This window comes from Echeneis naucrates, chromosome 4 (assembly GCF_900963305.1).
Source record: "Echeneis naucrates chromosome 4, fEcheNa1.1, whole genome shotgun sequence".
Classification (NCBI taxonomy): Eukaryota; Metazoa; Chordata; class Actinopteri; order Carangiformes; family Echeneidae; genus Echeneis; species Echeneis naucrates.
Window position 1 is genome coordinate 8,034,631 of NC_042514.1, and position 19,841 is coordinate 8,054,471.

The 19,841-nt window shown below is 41.5% G+C and overlaps 1 protein-coding gene across 1 annotated transcript in view; it reads right to left on the minus strand.

The window, feature by feature from the left end:
• Positions 1-5,346: 5,346 nt before the first annotated feature.
• The window catches only part of hcn2b (hyperpolarization activated cyclic nucleotide-gated potassium channel 2b), a 28,934-nt gene continuing 14,439 nt past the window's right edge, over positions 5,347-19,841 (minus strand). Inside the window, exons 5-8 of the mRNA XM_029500149.1 lie at positions 14,201-14,347; positions 13,444-13,684; positions 10,456-10,620; positions 5,347-7,162 (exon numbers count right to left, since the gene is read on the minus strand). Of these exons, the coding sequence (XP_029356009.1) occupies positions 6,216-7,162; positions 10,456-10,620; positions 13,444-13,684; positions 14,201-14,347 (1,500 nt within the window). The 3' untranslated portion in view covers positions 5,347-6,215. The remainder of the gene's footprint in view (positions 7,163-10,455; positions 10,621-13,443; positions 13,685-14,200; positions 14,348-19,841) is intronic.

Sequence of the window (19,841 nt, forward strand, 5' to 3'; positions counted from 1 at the left end):
CTTTCTTTAATTTGAATTGTTGGTTTTACTTGAAGGGAATGATGTGGTAGTTTGATACCTGGATGTTGTTTTTCTACGTGGAGTTTGTTTTCTCATCCTGCTGGCTTTATAAAGCTATATTTGCCAAGTGGAGGCTTTAAATTGTCCTTAAATGTAAACGTATCTGTCCACGTGTAATACAGTGAGGATCAGTGGGGAGTGTTTCCCTGCCCCAAAAACAAAGCATGCTAGGATGGCCTCCAGGAGAAATAAGCTAAATATAATTGAGATGAGATAAAAAAAAAAATCCTTTAAAAATAAAAGAGGGATGACTCTTTGAGTGGCAGGTAGTATAATAAGGCACGTGTCTTGTTGTCATTTATGACTTCATTCATGACCACGAATGACATGATAATGTGTGTGTCACTGAATGATGCCTGCAGAGCTAAGTGCATCACATTTAGCACAGACGGTTGGGCTTTTAGTGAGCTATTTATTTCAGACACAGGATCATCAGAAAGTGGACACTATAGAAGTGTTGCTCGGTATCTGCCAGGCATGCCAGAGCTGGAAGCCACTCTTTGATAGCTGGACCACTCACCCTCACTGAGAGCACTTTGATTTCTCTGCCAGGCTCTGGGGTTCTCCCGGCCTATCTCCTGCCCCATGGTGTCATGAGTGGCCACCACTCAGCACGCACTAGCAGGGAGGCAGAGTGTACAGACAGTCCTGGTGGGGAGCAAATGGAGGCAGAACTCTCTGACAGCGGGGGGGGAGGAAGTGCCGGTGTTTGGGACAGGTGGTACAGTGTTGGCAGGTGTCGGGCATGTCAGTGTGAGTTTCCTCAGTCTGACCTTTATTGTGACTGGCAGAGACGGGTTGATTAACAGCGATCAAGCAGATACAATAAACGCACTTCTGGTGCCTGATGCAGCAGTGCTTTGTTCAGCTGTAGCTGCTTAAAAATAAGGGGTTATTTCTTTTACATTTAATGTCTGCTTATTCTAGGAGAGACATTTTCTCTTTTGTATGGACTCTTACATCAGCGGCATCAGTTTAGAAACCTACATTGGTTTCTTTACTCCTCGGTGTTCAAATCCACACAATTGTTTCTCACGTCTTTTCATTTCCCTCTTTGGAGCCCATCTGTCCCAGCAGAGCAAGAAAAGTCTTTCAGTATCTCCAAATGAAAACAGTGGCACTCCCTAAAATCATTGTCAGGTCAAGAGTCATTAGGAAATTTCTGTTTTAATAGTTTTCAAATTCATTCAGGGTTAAAGGTTAAGAGCTCCACCTTAATAAAAATTTACATATTAAATTAGGGAAGAAAAAAATTCTGGGTAATCCAATCAAATCTATTTCTTCTTTTATAAACACTGAGTAGGAATAGAATATTATTATTGAAACAATAAGTTCAACAGTTTAAAAAAAAAAAAAAAATTTGGTTTATTGTTTAACCAAAAGAGATATATGGATTCAGGCTAAACCCAAAAATTGCCATAAGTGAAAATGTGTCCTAATTAATTGCTGAATTGCAGCTATAGTTTCCTTTAGGATTGTCCAATGCTGTTTGAGACGTCTAACTTTGGTGTATAAGTCAGTTCATGCCCCTCATGTGTTTGGCCCATCAGTTTATTTAAAAGTTAATTAAGCGTCAGTAAAAACAGTAAAAACCCAGGAGACCATTTGAAAGCTCTTACCTTCGTTCTGACCATATAATCACAATCCCCTAGGCTGAGACGTCTTACCATCTGGACCTGCTGCACAAATAAAAGATGTCGAAACTGTTTCCCAGGTTACTGAGAACTTGGTGAACTGCAAAGCTGCATTTGGCAGTTCCTTAGTGGAGTGTGGGGCAACATTAACTCAAGCATATCTCAGTATTGTGAGCAAAATGGCAATGGTTTAGATTACCATAACAGCTATCATCAAGGGCTTAAATGTAAGTTTACAAATAACCAGTGAACACAGAATAAAATGTCTTCCAATGTTTTAAACGAAAAGCATTCAGATATTCAAGATATCAATTCAACATTCATATAGGATGTGAAGGTTTACCAGTTTACTGGAAAACAAGGAAGATAATCAAAGAGCGTCTTGGCCATGCAGGCTTTCATGGCCTTCACATCTTCGTGACTAACCGAAGGAGACTTCAAGTTTTGTTTCTTACCTCTTCGTGCTTTTCCAGTAAGCTAAGTCAAAGTGAAAGACCTAAACATCATTCTGTATTCAAAAAATGGTTTATTGGTTTTCATTTTATTTTACATGTATTGCAGTGAGATATAACTGACAGTGATGTTTGCATTGTGAGGAGCTTGCATTTATTCTTACGGCCACACACAGAGAATATAGTACACGTATGTGGAGACTACGCTATATGCTAGGCACTAGGTATGCACAGTACATGATAATGGCATGTGACAACTGGAGAGTGACTGAATGAAAGAAAATCAGGACCCTGTCACAGAAACGCCTGTGCTGCACTTCTATTATCTGATTAGAGAGTCTGAGATTTCTGAGGTCATCTATTGGCTTCACATGAATTCATGGTCACTGGTGAGGATCTGATCCTAAGAGTGTATGTTGACTTACAGCTGTCTGCAGTGTCATGGAATTGATTGCTGTTTGTGCTTGGTCTCCATATTATTGAAGGCTATTCTCGCTAAGAGGTCTGGGATCTCAGAAAGAATGAATGAATTAAAGCAACAACAATCAGGGATGAGAAGGAAAACGATTCTGATCGGCTGCTGTTTCGGAGTATCCTGTAAAATACGGAAGTAAATATTACGGAAATCTGTTTTCTATACGTTTTCCGCTTAACTTATTAAAAATAAATTTGACACATTTTTGACAAAGTAAAACTCCTGCTGCACGTGAATAAAACTAATGTTAACTGAAACACTGAAGCAGGAAAAATGGAGAATAGAGTGAAAACAGTTACTTCATGCTTGTGCTAACTCTGCTGCTGCTGCATCCGATGACCAAAGCCTGCAGTGGGGAGGCACTGAAAAAGTCTAACGGCAGAGTTGTTGTAATGTTTGCATAACACTAAGCATGTTTGTAAGTAGCTAAAAGAAGGAAAATTACATTTACAACAATTCTGGGCAACATGCTTTTTTTTTTTTTAAATCAGAGACGAGGGGATGGAAAGAGAGGTAAATCAGGAAGCAGCGTTTGTCAGAGGGACAGGATTTGTAAATAGACTGCTGTGTTAGAAAAAAAATGATTCAACAAATAAAATATACACGAGAGGAGAAACCATGCAGACCTCACAGCAACTGGCACAGGATTATATACAAACTGTGGATGGTACTGTGAGAGTTTTTTCCTGCTTTAATTACTATGCTCAGGTAATATCAGGTCATACCAGGTGATAATATGCTTTTAGTTAAAGACTAAAGAGATGTTCCTTTTTCATACTTTTTTTTATCCCTAAGATTACAGTAAGATTACAATAAACTAGGCTAAATAAATAAGCAGTCTGATTTATTGGATGCTTACACATTGAAAAAACTACCACGCCACTGTCACTGAAACGGGCTTTTATCTGCTCAAATTCTCATTGAAGTTTGGAAAATCAATCTCAGATGTGAAATACTACATTTCCATCAACACCTTAAGGATACAACAGAATGCTTTTTGCATATGCGTGTGACCACACACTCACTTTCAGTTATTGCTTTATATGCGAAACTCCACTTTCAGACAAAAGTGAAGTCATGACTGAATGAGTTCAGCGTATTATTTTCCGTTTTCTACGCTTATTTGGAGTGAGTGGCGAGTCTATGATGTTATTCATCATACTTTGATACCCTGAAACATTTGCATAAATGAAAAATCTTTTGAAAATCTAAGGCCTTGAAACTTTGGCTTTGCTTTATTATTATTATTTTTTTAAAGGGCCTGATTTTGTGTCATTGGAGTTGATTTTGATTTGAATTCAGTTATTAACCTGTTTGTATCCCCTCTAGTTCTTCCTCTCTCTATTTTTTGTTTTTCCCTTGGTTTATTTGGAAGGTTAAAAAAAAAGAGACTATAAACTAATTTTATCACTAAATGCATTTGCTGTCCTGAGACAATGCGTCCAGGACTCAATGTGAATTACAGTCAAACACTGTTCTCATAACTACCTATATTAATTATTTTTGAGCATCCAAAATAGGTTCCACGGGGCATAATTTGGGCATAGAACAAAAACACAGCAGATCTCAAAAACACTGTATAAAAATACTTAGAAACCTTCAACTCTGTCCCATTTAGAGCTCTCAAGGTAGAAGATAGCAATGCAGGAAAGCAAAAATGAAAATGCAAGATGATCACAGGAGAGGAACTCATTATTGGCACTGTATAGTGACATCCAATTGGCGGAGAATAGCGACGGTCCCAAAGAGACCCGAGGGATTCCAATTTCCACCCTCATTAGCCAGTAATGGTTCAGGCATTAGTGGTGAGAAGAGGTCAATAGGATGTCGGGTCTGGAAGAGAAGGTCCCTTTCCTAATGCTTTTGGAAACAAATCAGCGGCATCCGATGAACTGTTATCGAGGCATTAATGACGGAGGCACACTGCAATGAACGCCCAGGAAAGTATCTGCCCTGTCCTTGGCTGTTGATCAGAGCTGTGGCGTTTACAGTTTCATTATCTGAATCTGAATTGACTTTGGCATGGTGACACGAAAGGATGGAATTAAATTTTCATGATGTGAATTTGAATGATTTTACATTTTAACCGGTATAAAACTCCTTCTAATGAACTGGCAGTGAATTCTAGTTTTTATACTCTTAATCTTAAAAGCTGTGACTCATTTCCAGTTGTTTCATTGTATACAATAGAATACTTCTATTACTTCTTAAATGACAACTTATCATACACTGACTATTCAGAAATCACATCTACTCTTAAAAGGATCTGTTGTGTCAGTCATTCAGGCAAACTTTTTTTTTTTCTTTTTTTTTTTTTTTGGAACCCATGAATTTTAAAGCTGCATTAATCAAATTTTGCCCACTGTGAAAAAATATGAAAGTCATCAGAAATGGATAGCTTGTCTTTTTTTTTTTCCCTCCACCTGACAGGCTGCCTCACTCCGGTTTGGTCTCTATCGACTCCTGAGAAAATATCTGGCTGAAGTTTTAGCTGGCTTAACGTCTGGCTTTCAGCATCTGCTAGTTGCTAATTTTGCCACACATTTGTAGTTTTTAAAGCCAAAACATTAAACAGCAACAACGATTTCATCATGCTCTTTGCATTTTGTTCTTTTGATACAGTGTTTAAAAAAAAAACAACAAAAAAACCCACTGATTAATGCAGCTTTCAAATTTAACAAACAAAAATATTTCCTGTAGAAATCGATGGCTTGGCCACAAGAAGACAATTTGTCCCTCAGCTGTAATTTCAGTTTAAAAGATCTTCACTGTCCGTCACCTGAATGGGCCTCACATATTTGTCTGTGGGGACGATCAGCGGAGGGGAAGACTTACAAAAGAGGCCAACTGGATTCTGACTATGCTAGTTGGCTTTATAAATGGGTAATAATTAATTCATTTATATGAATAGTCGGGGACAAATATGGCTTAAAACATTCATACAAAGACATTCCAAGGAGTTTTTATAATTACCAATGTTGTGCTTACGAATTTTGTCTAATAATTCATTTTAACAGATTCTAAAAAAAGAGGGAACTCTGGGAAATATTTTCATTTTCACTACTTTCATTTCTAAACTTTATGAAACCACAATTATTATGCATTTATAAGGAGATTGTCTTTAACAGCCAGCCAACTAACAAAATGTGTTAGATACAGTAGTTAAAGCCCACTAAGTGCCAACTTCTGATATCTGAAGCAGATCCCTGATTTTCTTTTAGTCCCATCCGACCCCAAGTTTGTAATAAATGAGTTGAATGTAAGGGAAGGGGAAGCAGATATGCCCATATGTTTTTGACTATGTTGAGAAATGTAATAAATAAAGGAGAGGGAGATGAGCAGATGATGCTACTTTACCACTACAGCTCTTCCCATCTACTGTGTCTGTGAGTGGAAACGTCTTGATGCTGCGGATGAAACAGTCGGCGTCAGTCTCTTCTCTTCTTCCCGTCGCCACTCGTCTATCATTCATACATTCGGGTAGTCTAGCTGGAGTGAGTAGAGAGAAGAGGAACTGTTGGAGGGAGAACAGAAGTTATCCCGTGTTTCTGTACTGAAACCCTCACTGAGTCGCTTCCCACTATGAGATTCAGATCACAAGTTTGAGGACAGCCTGGATCTGAATCTGGTATGGTCTGTTTCAGGAAGGCCCCCTATTGAATCTTTCTTGGCTTGTCCTGAATCCCCCAGACCTGTTCCTACACCCCCTACTGCCAGCCCCACACCAGCCCCAGAACCGGGAAGTGATGCAACAGGAAAGGCCCCCACAGACATCTGATGGGGCAGTACCATCCTATTTGGTATAGCGCTTCGAACACCTGGGGTCAGAGGGGGTCCAATGGAAGTGGAGGAGATTCCTGTGGAGTGAGTTGGACTTGGTGCACCCGGCTGTGCCCCCTCGTGAGGCAGTGAGGGCTGAGACGCCGACAGGGCCCTGACGTCTTGGTTCAGGCTGCCCATCTGCAAGGAGTGGGTGCTCTTGTGTGAGCTGGGTCGATGTGAAGGGCTGGCGACGTGCTGCTGAGCTAGAGAAAGCTGGGAGCCTGAGGCGGGACCAGCCAGGGCACTGGATCCATACTGGAACGATCGTCCTCCAGCTGCCAGTGGGCTCTGCACTGAGGGGCTGGACAGGACCGGAGCAAAGGCACCAGAAGCAAGGAGCTGAGACTGCAGCGGAGAGGCTGAGATGGGGCTGGAGACGCTTTGCGCCACCTGAAATCTTCTCACCATCCTCGGGGACTGCAGGTTCCCGGCTCCCACCGAGCTCCCTTGCATGGGGGGGCAAAAGTTCATGGCTACCGCCTGCTGCAGGGTGGCAATTGCTGAATTCTGAGGCTGGGCGGAGGAACCAGGAGGAGTAAAGACCCCGCTGTGCAGAGAGGGCGTCATGGACATGGCCCGTGGTCGTGGTATATCCACCTGTTGAACCATCTGTCGATCATATTTCACTATCTCCTGGATCATTTCATTCTCCCGGTTGTTGAAAACACCCGAGTTCAGATCATGTTGAACTTTGTGCATCAGGATTGAATTCTTCTTTCCTGTAGTGAGACAAAAGAAAATGAGCACTGTTGATGAAATTGGAGTTTTAGTTTTAGGAGAAAAGACCCTAACATATAGAGTGATGTGAAAACTTAAAAAAAAAAAAAAAATGCATCAACAATAGTCACACTTAAAAGAAGAGGCGTAAAGAACATTTTAACGCTTCCACGTTTTGTCTGTCATGGGGATAAACAGTCAGTGTTTCTGCCCATTCCTTACACTTTGGATCTGCATATGTGTTCAAGGAACGAGTAACTGAAACATCAAAATGGTCTCACTATTCCATAACCGAAAGAGTGATCCTAAATTCATCGCCGCCACGATCGTGGTCAACCGCAAACTTCAAGAGTTGAGGTATTCACAGTTGATTGCAAAACTCAAACATGTTATGTGCCAGATACCACCAACATCAGGATTTCCACTTCCTGTTGCGGAGAGGTCAAGATCTACCAGCTGTCCATCAGAATCCTGAACCAGTCGGCTTCACACTTGAGCAAGGAAGGGCGGAAATACTCATAAATAAGATAAATACAGAATATTGTCTGTCCTCTGATCCAAAAAGGAGTGCACAAACCTGAAGAATACGTTAAAAAAGATGAAGCCCCGTATTAGAAAAATCTCTTCTTATCTGGAGTCAGCAGTCTGTCATCGTGATATTCTCTGCTGAGCATTTTAACACAAGGTCACACTTTAAAGTAGAGAACGCTGATGACACACAACTCATAAGTGACCTCAACACCTCTCAAGTAGCACCAAGCTGTGAATGATATTTAAATGATTTTGACTTCTCACCAGGAAATAAAGCCGATGAAGCCTCTTAGAAGGCTAAAACTGCAGTTTACTGACTTTTGGGTAGATTGGATAGAAGGTATGTGGACCATCGCAGCAGGGAACAGCGTCACAGAGTCCTCAGAAGATAACGAATATTATATAATTGTGTTTTCCGTAAAAGGGATAAGGACGCGTTGCTGTGGCTGAAATCTGCTGAGATGATGATGTGATTGAAGAGGTGAACAGAGATTTTTTTTTTTTTTTTTTTGCTTGATGAAAAAACCGACAAAGTCTCATTCGCACCCGAGTCCGTCTAATGAGGGATCTACCTGCTGTGAAGAAGCACAACTAATTGCAAATTATGGCAAACAATTTCTAATTACGTTTCGTTAAGAAGAAAAGTCCAAAGCAGGTTCAAAGCAGGCTTTCTGTACGTTCTGTTCGGCACTATTCCCAGGCTTGGACTTCCTGCTGGAGGGACGGATGGCTTCGGCACTCAGCTGATGATGATAATGAAGCCAGTGAGAGGATCACCCTCTGCTCAACAAATGCTGTTAGGGAAGGAGGTCTTGGCCAAAGATGTGAGGTGATCCAACATCTGCTGTACTTTGAGGACAAAGGGGGACTCTCAGCAGATGGATATGTGAAGTAGCTCTTCTGCAGCAGGCGAGGCTCCAAGTCAGCACGACAGCCCGAGTGATACAAACGGAACGAAGCGTTCAAAGAGGCTGGTGAGAAGCTTGTTCCTCAAAACACGGTCAACCTCCACGCCAGAGGGGACAAAGCTGGGAGGACGACTCTTATGTCTGAAACTCCATCTGGTGATGAAAAACACAGAGGCAGTCGGGCAGTCTAGGCTGGATGACACCATCCTGGCGGGATGAGGCCGAGGAATCGTCATCCCCTGTGACAGAGCTAAAAAAGTCCTTCAAGGAACATCGTTAGTGCAAGTCATTCTTCTCTTACATCCTGGGAAACGATCCATGTGAGAAAGGTATTGAATGCAACACGCAAAGGGCGACAATAACTCAGGAATAAGGGCTGGAACAGGGCAAGAGCACGCAGCTCTTTTAAGATCAGAGACGCGTTACGAAGCTGAAGCTGCCTCCGTAGCAGATTACCGAGGACCACCTCCATACGGCCTCCTGTGCTGATCTTCAGTCACTCTGTGTTTGGAAGCATCGCGGAAACAAGAAAACGGTTAGCTCAAATCGAGTGATCTGATTGGTTAATAGGTGTATAATGTATAATGAGTGCGATCTCCTGCGTCAAATGACGTCAAACAACTTTTCACAGAACCGTATCACCGACAGCAAGACCGAAAAACAAACGGGCTAGGTATCTTAAATTTTAAAATGTGGCTTGAATCAAGGTGTTTATCACTCTACATTTATTTATTGTTACTTTGGGACGTCCTTGTGTTTTATACTGCTTCATTGTGTCCTTTTTTCTTTTCATGCACAAGCCTGAGTTGCAGCTCCAATCTCCAATAAAGTCACTATTCTTTTCTGCTCTACTCTATTTCATTCTATTCTAAAACAAACACATTTTCTGTCATTATTTCCAAATTTTCTGTTCACGCTTCATATTTTTCACATCCACACATTCTCTGAGTGTTCGACCCAGAAGCCCAACACAAGAACACATTATGAGTAATCAATATGTGTCAGCCGCACACGGTCTTCAGTGGGAATGATTTGGTTGGTGGTTGGGTCCTGAAGGAGGCGGGTCAGTCTCCCGCCAAAAGCATGAGGTGACTGACTGAATGCTGCTTGTGTGTTGGCTGGCTGCTATGGCAACAGCTGGCAGGTGGTGGATGTTGGCCTTTTGTAAACAAATATGGATACATGACATAAGACGTGACATCAGCATCCCTACTGACCTTTGGGGGGGTCACGGCAGGGGAAAGTTGTTTGCGTTGTAAAAAAAAAAAACAAAAACCAACATGTGTTAATTTCCACACTAACAATGAGCTCACAAGGCTCAGGGAAGATAAAGCTGCGTGTGTGTGTGTGTGTCTCACTCAGAGTCACTGCTGAGAAATTGTTCTGATCAAATAATTAAACGAATCTAGAGAAAAGCAACACGCCAGTATTCCTCTAAACTCGATGTCTTCCCTGTTAGCATCATTCACATCTCAGCTGTGAGGCAGCTCTGTGCTTTGACAGAAACTTCATTCATTCATCTTCTTATCTGTTTCCGGTTCACTGTCAGCGCTGGAGCCGACAGCGATGTAAAGCTAACTATACAAAAAAGCAGAAATACTTCATATGTTAGGTCTGGGTGGAATGATTTGTTACATTTCCTTTAAAGCTTTGTGGGTCCGCGCAAGCTTATTGACAGAACAGAGGTTTGACATTATTCTTCGTATCATTCTTCTTATGGTTTGGTGTACATCCCAGTTTAAAAGCTGCTGTTTACTTCTGGCCAAATAAAAAATGAATATGAAGTAAATATTTGGAATCATTATTCTGTGTTGATTCTGCTTTGGGTTTATGTATCTGTATCTTGGTGCTCTTACCTATTCTGTCCAGTCTGTCAATGGCGACGGTCTCAAATGCCCTCCTCATCATGGGATACTCCTCCAGCACTTCGTTGAAATTATCCACAGAGAGCGAATACAGACGACAGTAGGTGTCCGCTCGCACGCTGGCTGTCCGTCTGCCTCGGGTCAGCAGACAGATCTCTGTCGGGGGGTGAAGGAGAAACCAGACAATCAGAAAGTGGCAGACCTGCAGTTGATTGTTTATGACAGTCAAACAGTGACAGCTTCTGCAAACAACGAGATTTTGTGAGTCCCCTGAAATTGATGGCCAGCCACAACGTAAATGGGAACAAAGGTGGTTTATTCATGGAGTTTTTGGTGCAGTCAGAATGACCCACTGACAGTAACACTGCGCACTCCTTCCAGCACTGGCACAGCACTGACGGCTATGTGAAGGAAGCACACTCTAAATTTGGAGATGTGCAGCTAAGCTTCATTACGTTCACTTGTCCTCTCTCCCCTCCCCAAGCATCTTCTTCGCTCCAGCTTATCTCTGACTGTTGTCTTGACAACCATATGCCCACACCCCCGCCTGAACGGTTGACCTCCTCTGACTCCTCCGAAGGGAGAAAAATAACTAAACGCGAGGAGACTCCATTAAGACCGTATGTTGGGGCAGTGTGCTGGAATCTGTCCAGGACTGTGATGTCTCCAGAGGTAGGAGGTGTCACCATCTCTCATCGAAAAGGAGCCAAATATACAAGGATTAGAGGGATAGGTTGACAGTTCTGGTAAATATGCTTCTCTTTTTGGTTTGTTTGTTTGTTTTCTGTGCAGGGAGTTAGGGGAAGAGACTGACGTCACTTCAGTAACAGAACTGTAACCTGGCTCTGTCCAAAAAAAAAAGAAAAAAAAAAGAAAAAGGAAAACAACAAAAACAAAATTAAACTGTACCAGTATCTATAAAGATCTCAAAAAATTAAGTGTTACATCAACAAGCTGTTGTTGTTAAGGGAGGCTATGTGCTGGACTATTTCTCGGCCAGGTGCAGTCCCTTCAGAGAAGCTGCCAGCTCTAAGTGATTTATTTATTTATTTATTTTTTTTAACCAATCACGTAACTGAAAAATCATATTTATTTAGAGCGTTTTGGAGGCACAATAGGCAGATTTCATAACATTTGGACAGAGCCGGGCTAACCGTTTCCAGCTCTCACGCTAAGCCAAGCTAACTGGCAGCTAGCTGTAACTTCACATCAAACTCTGAGCAAGAGAGCTAATAAAATCTTTCAATTTATATTGTTGTTATTATTTGACAAAAAGTGCCACTAGCCACACCGGATGGCATAAAAAAGTACGTACAATTGAGGTGTGTAATAGGTGCACATTTCCAAAAACCAAGATAGAGCTAGAGCAGGGTTCCACTCAGACATTATTTAAATGTGACCTTAGGTGTGACTTTGCTTTCCTCTCCGAGAAAGGATTTATTTGAACTCTGTAGCTGAATAATTCATAGTATGTGTCCAGATAACTGACACTCCGCCTGATGTAGGTTAGTGGTTTAGCTCCTCACAATCAGCTGCTGCGTCTGAAGCAAAAGTCTGGCTACTGGTGCAAAAACTGGGTCATTCATTACATACTAATATACCGGTGGAGAGATTTCTTTAGCAAAAGCAACTTTCCTTCAGATGAGTTTTACGTAGTCATGCATGAAAAATAAAGGTTCACCTTTTTAGGTCATCCAGGATTGTGGGAGCTGCGAGAAAAAAAAAAACTCCCCACACTTCCCCGGCGGTCCTGTCAAAAAGTGTCTCTCGGGGTCTTCCTGGTCATACATAACACAATCATTTGCATATTTCTGGTGCAGTGGTAAGTACTTGGAGAGGATAATAATCCTAATGAAACCACCGTGGCTGCATTAAAAAGCTATTCCAAACCACTGGGTGATCATTTGTAGTGGATGGGGTAATTATCGTCTTCAAATGTGATTTTTTTTTTTTTAAAAGCAGAGCAGTCTGAGACAGGTAAAGTGAATTTTAGCGGTTCTTCCAGCACTTCTTGGGGATTACGACTGCATTAAATTTAAGCCAGGTTTGCACCGCCTCCAGCTATAATCAAAATATTGTCCAAAATTCTCCTTTACTGATTTGTTGCCTGATTCTTGTGTTTTAACACCCATCTAGCAGAACCTTTCCCAAAGAATAATGCCAAGCTGTGTCTGTTTTTTTTTCTTTTTCTAAATTTATTTGCACAAAAAATGGAGCCAATCCAATGAAGGTTTGCCAGAGAGAAATTTGTACAGAAAGTTGGGCTGCAGTGAGGCAAAGAAATGCTAATGACAGGAGATCATGCCAATTGAACTTTCAAACGTTCTACCTCAAACTGTGACAGGAAATGTTACTGTCATTGTGCAGAGTTTGATATTGATGTTTCCAACCAAAAACAGAAAAATCCTTCAAAAATCGCTATCAACTTAATGCTACTCAATAATTCAGAGATTTCACCACAGATAAGACATGCTGTCCCTCCAGTACAAGCCCCCTGTTTATGTCGAGACCTGTGACTACCTCCCTGGTGTCATGGATGGCTGAACACTCATCGTGGTTCTGCTGTGCTAATTAGATGTTATTAATTGGATGTGTGTATGTGCCGTGCTGCTGGTGCATCAATGTTACAGCCAGCGAACTTTGCCCTGCTAAACTCTGCAAAACCATCAACACATGAGGCTTAAATAAGTGTGTGGGTTTACGAGTGGAGATGGCGGCACACACACCACGTGTCTTAAAAAAAAAAAAAAAAAAAAAACCCCAACAGCCCAGAAAGTGGGACAGAAGTGGCTGTAAGGCAACACAATAAAAGAAGATGTCAGTGTTGTTTTTGTCTTTTAGGCTTGGTGATGTTATCACTATTTGTAGTAGTAAATCGTAAATGCTATCTGTGATATTTATGGTGTGGAGTCAGTTTGGATTATTATGGTAATTAAAAATGACACAGAATAGAAAAGATGGGCTGAGCCAGTGACAAACCTCCAAAGTAGGAGCCGTCCATCAGCTTCATGCCCATGCTTCCTTTTGTCAGGACGGTGACCACCCCGTGCTGGATGAAGTACATCTTCTTGCCAATGGTGCCTTCTCTGATGATATAGTCTCCGGGCTGAAAGACTTCAAATCTCAGTTTGGTCAGCATGGCGGTCACAAAGTTGGGATCGGCATTGGCAAACAGCGGCATGGATGCCACCAGCTTACGACAGTTGAAGTTGACAATTTCCTGAATCGTGACAGCAGACAGTTTTCGGTTTGAGGAGGCACAGTCAGTGATGTGGGGTACATGCATGGTGGGTGTAATTAAAATTCAGATATGATCATTTTCTTTATTTAAAAAAGAAACTAACTAACCCAGGTTGGACACTTTTTTTGTGTTTTCTAAATTTCCTTGAGGGACCCTGGCAGAACTTATTTGCGTATTCTCCCACGTGTTCACTTTACTTTGTGTTAGCTGAAGGGTTCTTTGAGTGAAAAGACTGTTTACTGTAAGCTCTAGAAGGTAGCCGGAAAACATTTATCTGTATGGAAATATAAAGTCTACTTTAAAACCTTCACTTGCGTTCTTTTAAAATTTGGTAATTTTTCAGTGAATGCCGGTCAAAACTGGAGGTGATTTCACTGACTAACCGGGAAGATCGAGTCTAAATTGCAAAGCTAATTCATAATCGTGAATTATGTATGGTGTGTGCATTTGTTAGGGACTGAGTACATTATAGTGGAAGCTTGGGTGTTTCCATACCTCACGAAGAGGCTCATTAAGCTCCTCCAGGATGCTCTCTTCATCAAACATCTTGCCCTGGTATCTGTGCTCGTAGTAGTCGTGGATCTTCTGTCGGAAATCAGCCGGTAGTTTGTGGAAAGACATGTACTGCTCCACTTGCTTGTACTAAAAAAAAAAAAAAAAAAAAAAGGTTTAAATCCAGAAATAGTGGTGAGGAAGAACAGAGGCTGAATGAAAGAAGAATGTTAATTCTGACAGGAGGGAAGTTTGACAAGTTTCTCCTGCGACATGATACTGATGTATTTTCAGCAGCAGTTTCACAGTGTCAGCGCTCCAGCAGACAGGGTGACGTTACCCAGCAAGTGCAGCTGGGGAGATGACATTATACGCTGACTTTTTATCAGATTGTATTAGCACAGGCTTTTTGTCAGCTACACACAGCATTCATGCGTGCAGCTCTGCAAACATGAAGCTCCTCTAACCCATCTAACCCAGCGATGAGCGCTCTGTAAATCACCAGAGGATTCATCATGCTCTGCTGCCTTTACAGAAGAAACTGTCCACTGTTGTACATCTTACAGTAACTACAGTCTACCTCAACGTGCAAAATGTTACCGGTCTTACTGTCTAAATCATTCTAATTTTGTATGACGGTAATAAGATACTGCTCTAATGAAGCAGTATCTAATGAAGACTGTTGAAAAGAAAAAAAAAAAAAAAAAAAAGACATGTAAATAATTAAATGGGCATTTGTGTACTCAACTTACTATTCTGAGAAAGGAGGATGTTTGTTACTTACAGTATGTTGGAATGGATGAATATGTAACCATGCAGCCAGAAAAACAGGGCAGAGGTCGGCCGCAGCGCGTTGCATTTATCCACTTGAGAGTCAAGCTGAACTCAAGTGATTCACACCATCAGACAATTACCATGATTTGTGTCCCGTTTTCCATCAAATGCCCATTCCTCTCAACCCGTCATGGCGCTCCATAGCACGTGCCATGGCTGTATAATGCCTCCTATAAGATGGAATCACATGGCTCTCAAATACAGCAAATCGTCTTGCAATGTGGTGCTCACTGTATGTGAACTGCTTTATTTATACTACGCCTATGAGGCATTCTGTGCAGTTTCACGGATCAGCAACTTCCTGTAAACAACATAATAAACTCTTACACTGCACACAACAACACCCTGAGGGTGAGGAAGTATCCACGACTTATGTTTTTAGTTTAACGGGTCAACAAAGTAAACCGCCTGAGCTAGTTTTTGGAGCTCTGTTCATTTCCTGTTATATCAGTGACCTACAAACTCCAGAATTAAGTGGCGCGTACACAAAGATAAAAATTTGAATGAAAAGAAAAAAAAAAACAACTTCTCACATAGACAGAGAAATGCAAAAAGCAGCGATCAATATTGTGCGAGAAGTGGAAGAAAACTGTTGGAGCTGAAATGTTACACACGGTCTCCTCCTCCTATGTGTGTGTGTGTGAGGCATCCCTTTGTGGAATAAACTGCCAGTTGAATGAGTAGTACCTTTCAAGCCGAAGGTCAAAGGCGAACCTTCCCCAACCATCTCCACAGTTGATAAAAAAGAAAACGATGCTTCTCAAAGTTCCACTATGGTGGTTAGGTGAGCGTTGGGTAATAAACAATTTACTGTGCCAGTGAAAAAACCGGCAATTGATTTCATCCAGTCAAGATAAGCTGTCGCTGTTTACAGTCTACAGTACCTGAGGTTTTTATAACATCGATATTAATCTGCAGTTACAATTAATTTGTCTTCCACCTTCGGGGCCGCCAGTTTTCGTTGTTAGCATGAACTAAGAACTGAATATAAATAACAGCTAGTTTTAGAAATATCAGAACGGATCAAATCCTTTACATTTGAATGTAAATCAAATGGACACACTCTGGTTGTAGCGACAAGGTTATTTTTCTCTGTCCTTGAAGCACGTTGAATTGGTTGTCTTATATATTTATCGAATATATAAGACAATATATTTACAGAATAACAGGAACAATCGGCAAAACCGCACAACAACATGGCTTTCCTATCGTCTTGAGTTATTACCTCAGCTAATGTTTTCCTAGTCCGTGTCTGTCTGGTTGTTGTTCTCAGGCACCTCAGACACGGTTTCAGATCGTAGCCTTCAGGTTATGTCTGCTGTTTGGAGAGCTTTCTGCACCGCCTACAGTCAACCCTGACAGAGGCCCAAACCTCCACGGGCCGTGCATGACAGTGTCAATCAGTAGCTTCCTGACCATTTTAGAGGAAAATAGACAATTAGAAGGGTGTGCTGCTCCTTCTTCCTCCCCTCCACCTTACTTCTCAAATTTAGAAAACAAAAAAAAAAAAGATGGCAATGGTCAAACTACAAACTCGAGACAAGCCACAGTTGTGGAAAACGTGTAGTAGAGATGACAGACAGCTCTTCTGCAGCTTGAGCGTACATACACAGAATCTAGGCGGCTTTGTTTTAATCATCCAGAGAACTGATATCCTCCTACCAGGTAGTTTATGACAACAGCAAGCGTGAGGGTGTTTACAATGACCTTGCTCATAACAGTCGACGACATACGCATTGGAAAGGCTCGCTCGCTGTCCAGGAAATTACGTTTTGTCACACTATGAGGCAGCATATGGCCAAAAAGGGACAAAAATGGAGGCTTGACCCTTTTGGCTTGGATGACATGACAAATCAGAATAATACTCGCCGTCGTAGCGGGGCGTCATTCATTTCGTTCCTCTGCTGCTCTTCTTATATAAAGGGGTGACAAACTTGGGTTTATATAAGCTTCGTAACATGTGACACAATGAGTTGCATTAGTTGTTGTTTTCAGGGACACCTCATAAAAAGTGTTTTTGAATTTCTATTTGGATGACTATAAATCCATTCCTTTTCCTTGTCATCTCTTTCCGGTTCTTTTTTTTTTTTTTTTTTAATTCCAAAGCTTCCTCACACATTCAATTGCTGCCTAGTAAAATATGACCTAATGTGTGAAAATCAGATTGGATCACTTGCTTTACTGAACTATGTCATGAAGTTACATCAGCAAAAACAATTTATTAGATCCTTAAATCAACTTGAACCACAATCATGACGAAAATGAATGAATTCTCTCTGGTCATGGTACATTTGGTATGAAAATGCACCATAAAACTTTCACGCACACGTTCTCTCTCTCTGTGAAACACATGCACACATTTGACACTTTGTTGACAAACGTGTGTCACTAATGCAAAAGATGCAAACGACTTCCAGCACATCCAGCTCATTCAAGCATGGGGATCAACTGAAAGGCTCTTATTAAGTGTTTCTCCCTTCAGGATTCAGCGTGACAGTCTCAATTAAACTGAATTGACATCTCTCTCGCTCTGTCCCTCGTTCTCCCGCTCTTTCAAAAGTGGTTGCTGAAGGAGCTGAGTTTTATTGACTTTCAGATTTTCTCTGCATTAGACTTAGATCAGTGGCCATGTCTGTCAGAGCCAACGAGACTGGACTGAGACGAAAATGTGTTAATTTTCTTAACTAAAGTTGGATTGACACACAGTTGCCATATTTAAAACTCTGTTTTAGCACATTGTCGTCTTTGTTACTTCATGGGAAGGAAGCACGGGGGGTAAATAAATTCTTTTGAGCTCCCGCTTGTCTTGGTGTCCTGCACTTGAGTCCTTTGTTCATCGTAACAAATGTCTACAACTGCATTTGCAGAGTTTTATTAAATTCAGGTACATATCCTTATTCACAATTTTATAACTATTTCTCATCCAAAGTAGCAAATCTTTCAGAAACGTAACTTCCAAACAAATCATCGTACCTTCTTTCATGTCTGGTTGAGCGATCAGGCTAAATTGTAGTAATAATAAAGTGTGCAGCCTACAAACTTTATGGCGAGGCATCGCCCTTAAATCCTCCTGCTGTATTTTTTTTTACAAAACTATCAAATGCATTACATTTAGGAAATCCAATCTGTTCCTGTCAGCCAGCGGACTTAGCTAACAGGGAGCCAACACAGCAGACATTTTTTTTTTTACAGGCCATAAAGTCCCTAGTTGGTGTCCAGTGCACATGATGCATGGCTGTCACTGTAAGCTGCCACAGAGGAAAGGCAGAAATTGAATTGGCCCTCCTATTAATGGGCCATGTCACAATGTGACAAGTCATACGCTCTATCTGTGTTTGTGTGGTGTGGTGAGTGAAGAAAACCCGAGTTGACTTCAGCCCACTGATTGAAGAACAGAGAGAAGTGTTCGTTGACGCAGGCATGGAGGAACTTAAGAGAATGTCGGCTGGTTTCGACCGGCAAAAACTATTTTATGTCCTCGATCAATAATGCAAAACCACAACAGCAGCGATGAGGAACACTCCTGTTGTCCATTTTATAGAATGTGTAATGTGCAATGTAAATTTCCTTTTCTAAACCTGGACCACTTTGATTCAACAATACCTTTCTAATATTAGAAAAAAAAAATCTAAAGTATAGACTAATACTGTAGAAATCCATGTAAAAGCCCTGATCACATACTGATTCCTCAGTTGGATCTAAACCAAAACAGCACAAGGAGAGAAAGAAGAAATCCATCTACATAAAATGGCTACAAGGCTGCATACAGATTGAACCCTCTTTCAAACATAAGCACCAACAATTTAACGGACAATAATCATTTGGGAGAATCTGCACGCATGACCCTGAGAACAGTGGCTCACGTTCAACTATGAAATGCGGTTGGAATCTACCAACAGTGAGCTCAATTCCATATTTTATCAAATTCCCGATGATGTATTTAATCTATGGAACGTGTCAGACAGGCAGGTCAGGCCTCAGGGATTGTCTAGGTTATGAATCGAGCACCTCCTCAAGCTGCTATTTGATGCATCGAGGCCCGATGGATCGGTGTTCATCGCTGAAGGACCCAGAGGTCACATCTCCCGCCACTCGCACCTACTGGTGCACGCCGCTCTATTGCTCTTGGGGGAGGGGCAAGTGGAGTGCAGTTACATAATAGCTAATGCCCTCTGTTACACGTGTCCGCTGGCAGATGGTCTGTTGTCCAACAGTCAACGGAGAATGGGCAGATGAAAGATGGGTGGTGGGGGGGGGTGCTGTTGGAGGAGAACAAGGATGAGGCCATCAGTCACCTCAACGTGAAGGAGATGACAAAGAAATGGCAGGACACCGCCACCTCATCACTTCTTACTGTTTGTACTACTACTCACTGTGCACTGTTTGTAAAGATTGTGTGACTACCCACAGACACGCAAACACAAACAGTGATAGCACCATTTGTAACTTCTGCCAACCACTGTGGCAACTTTCAAACTGTGGCCCCGTGATACGCTCATATGTGTATGTCATCGAACATTACAGGGCTGACTGGATCACAGACAAAAGTCGATAAATGGTTCAAATTATTTGATAAACAGGTTGAGAAATGGATACAGTACTGAAATTCCAAATTAAAGTAAATAAATGGCTGAAAATACTAAAAGTAGTGGGAGTGGAAAGAAGAACTAATCTGAAGTATAATGATAATGATGATGATGATGATGATGGTGTCAGTGAAAGGGTACGTTAGCTAGCCTGAAAGGGATGTGGGGGTTTAAATAGTTTCTCATTTGTCAATCAATATGTAGTATCCCTCTCTCATCTCTCA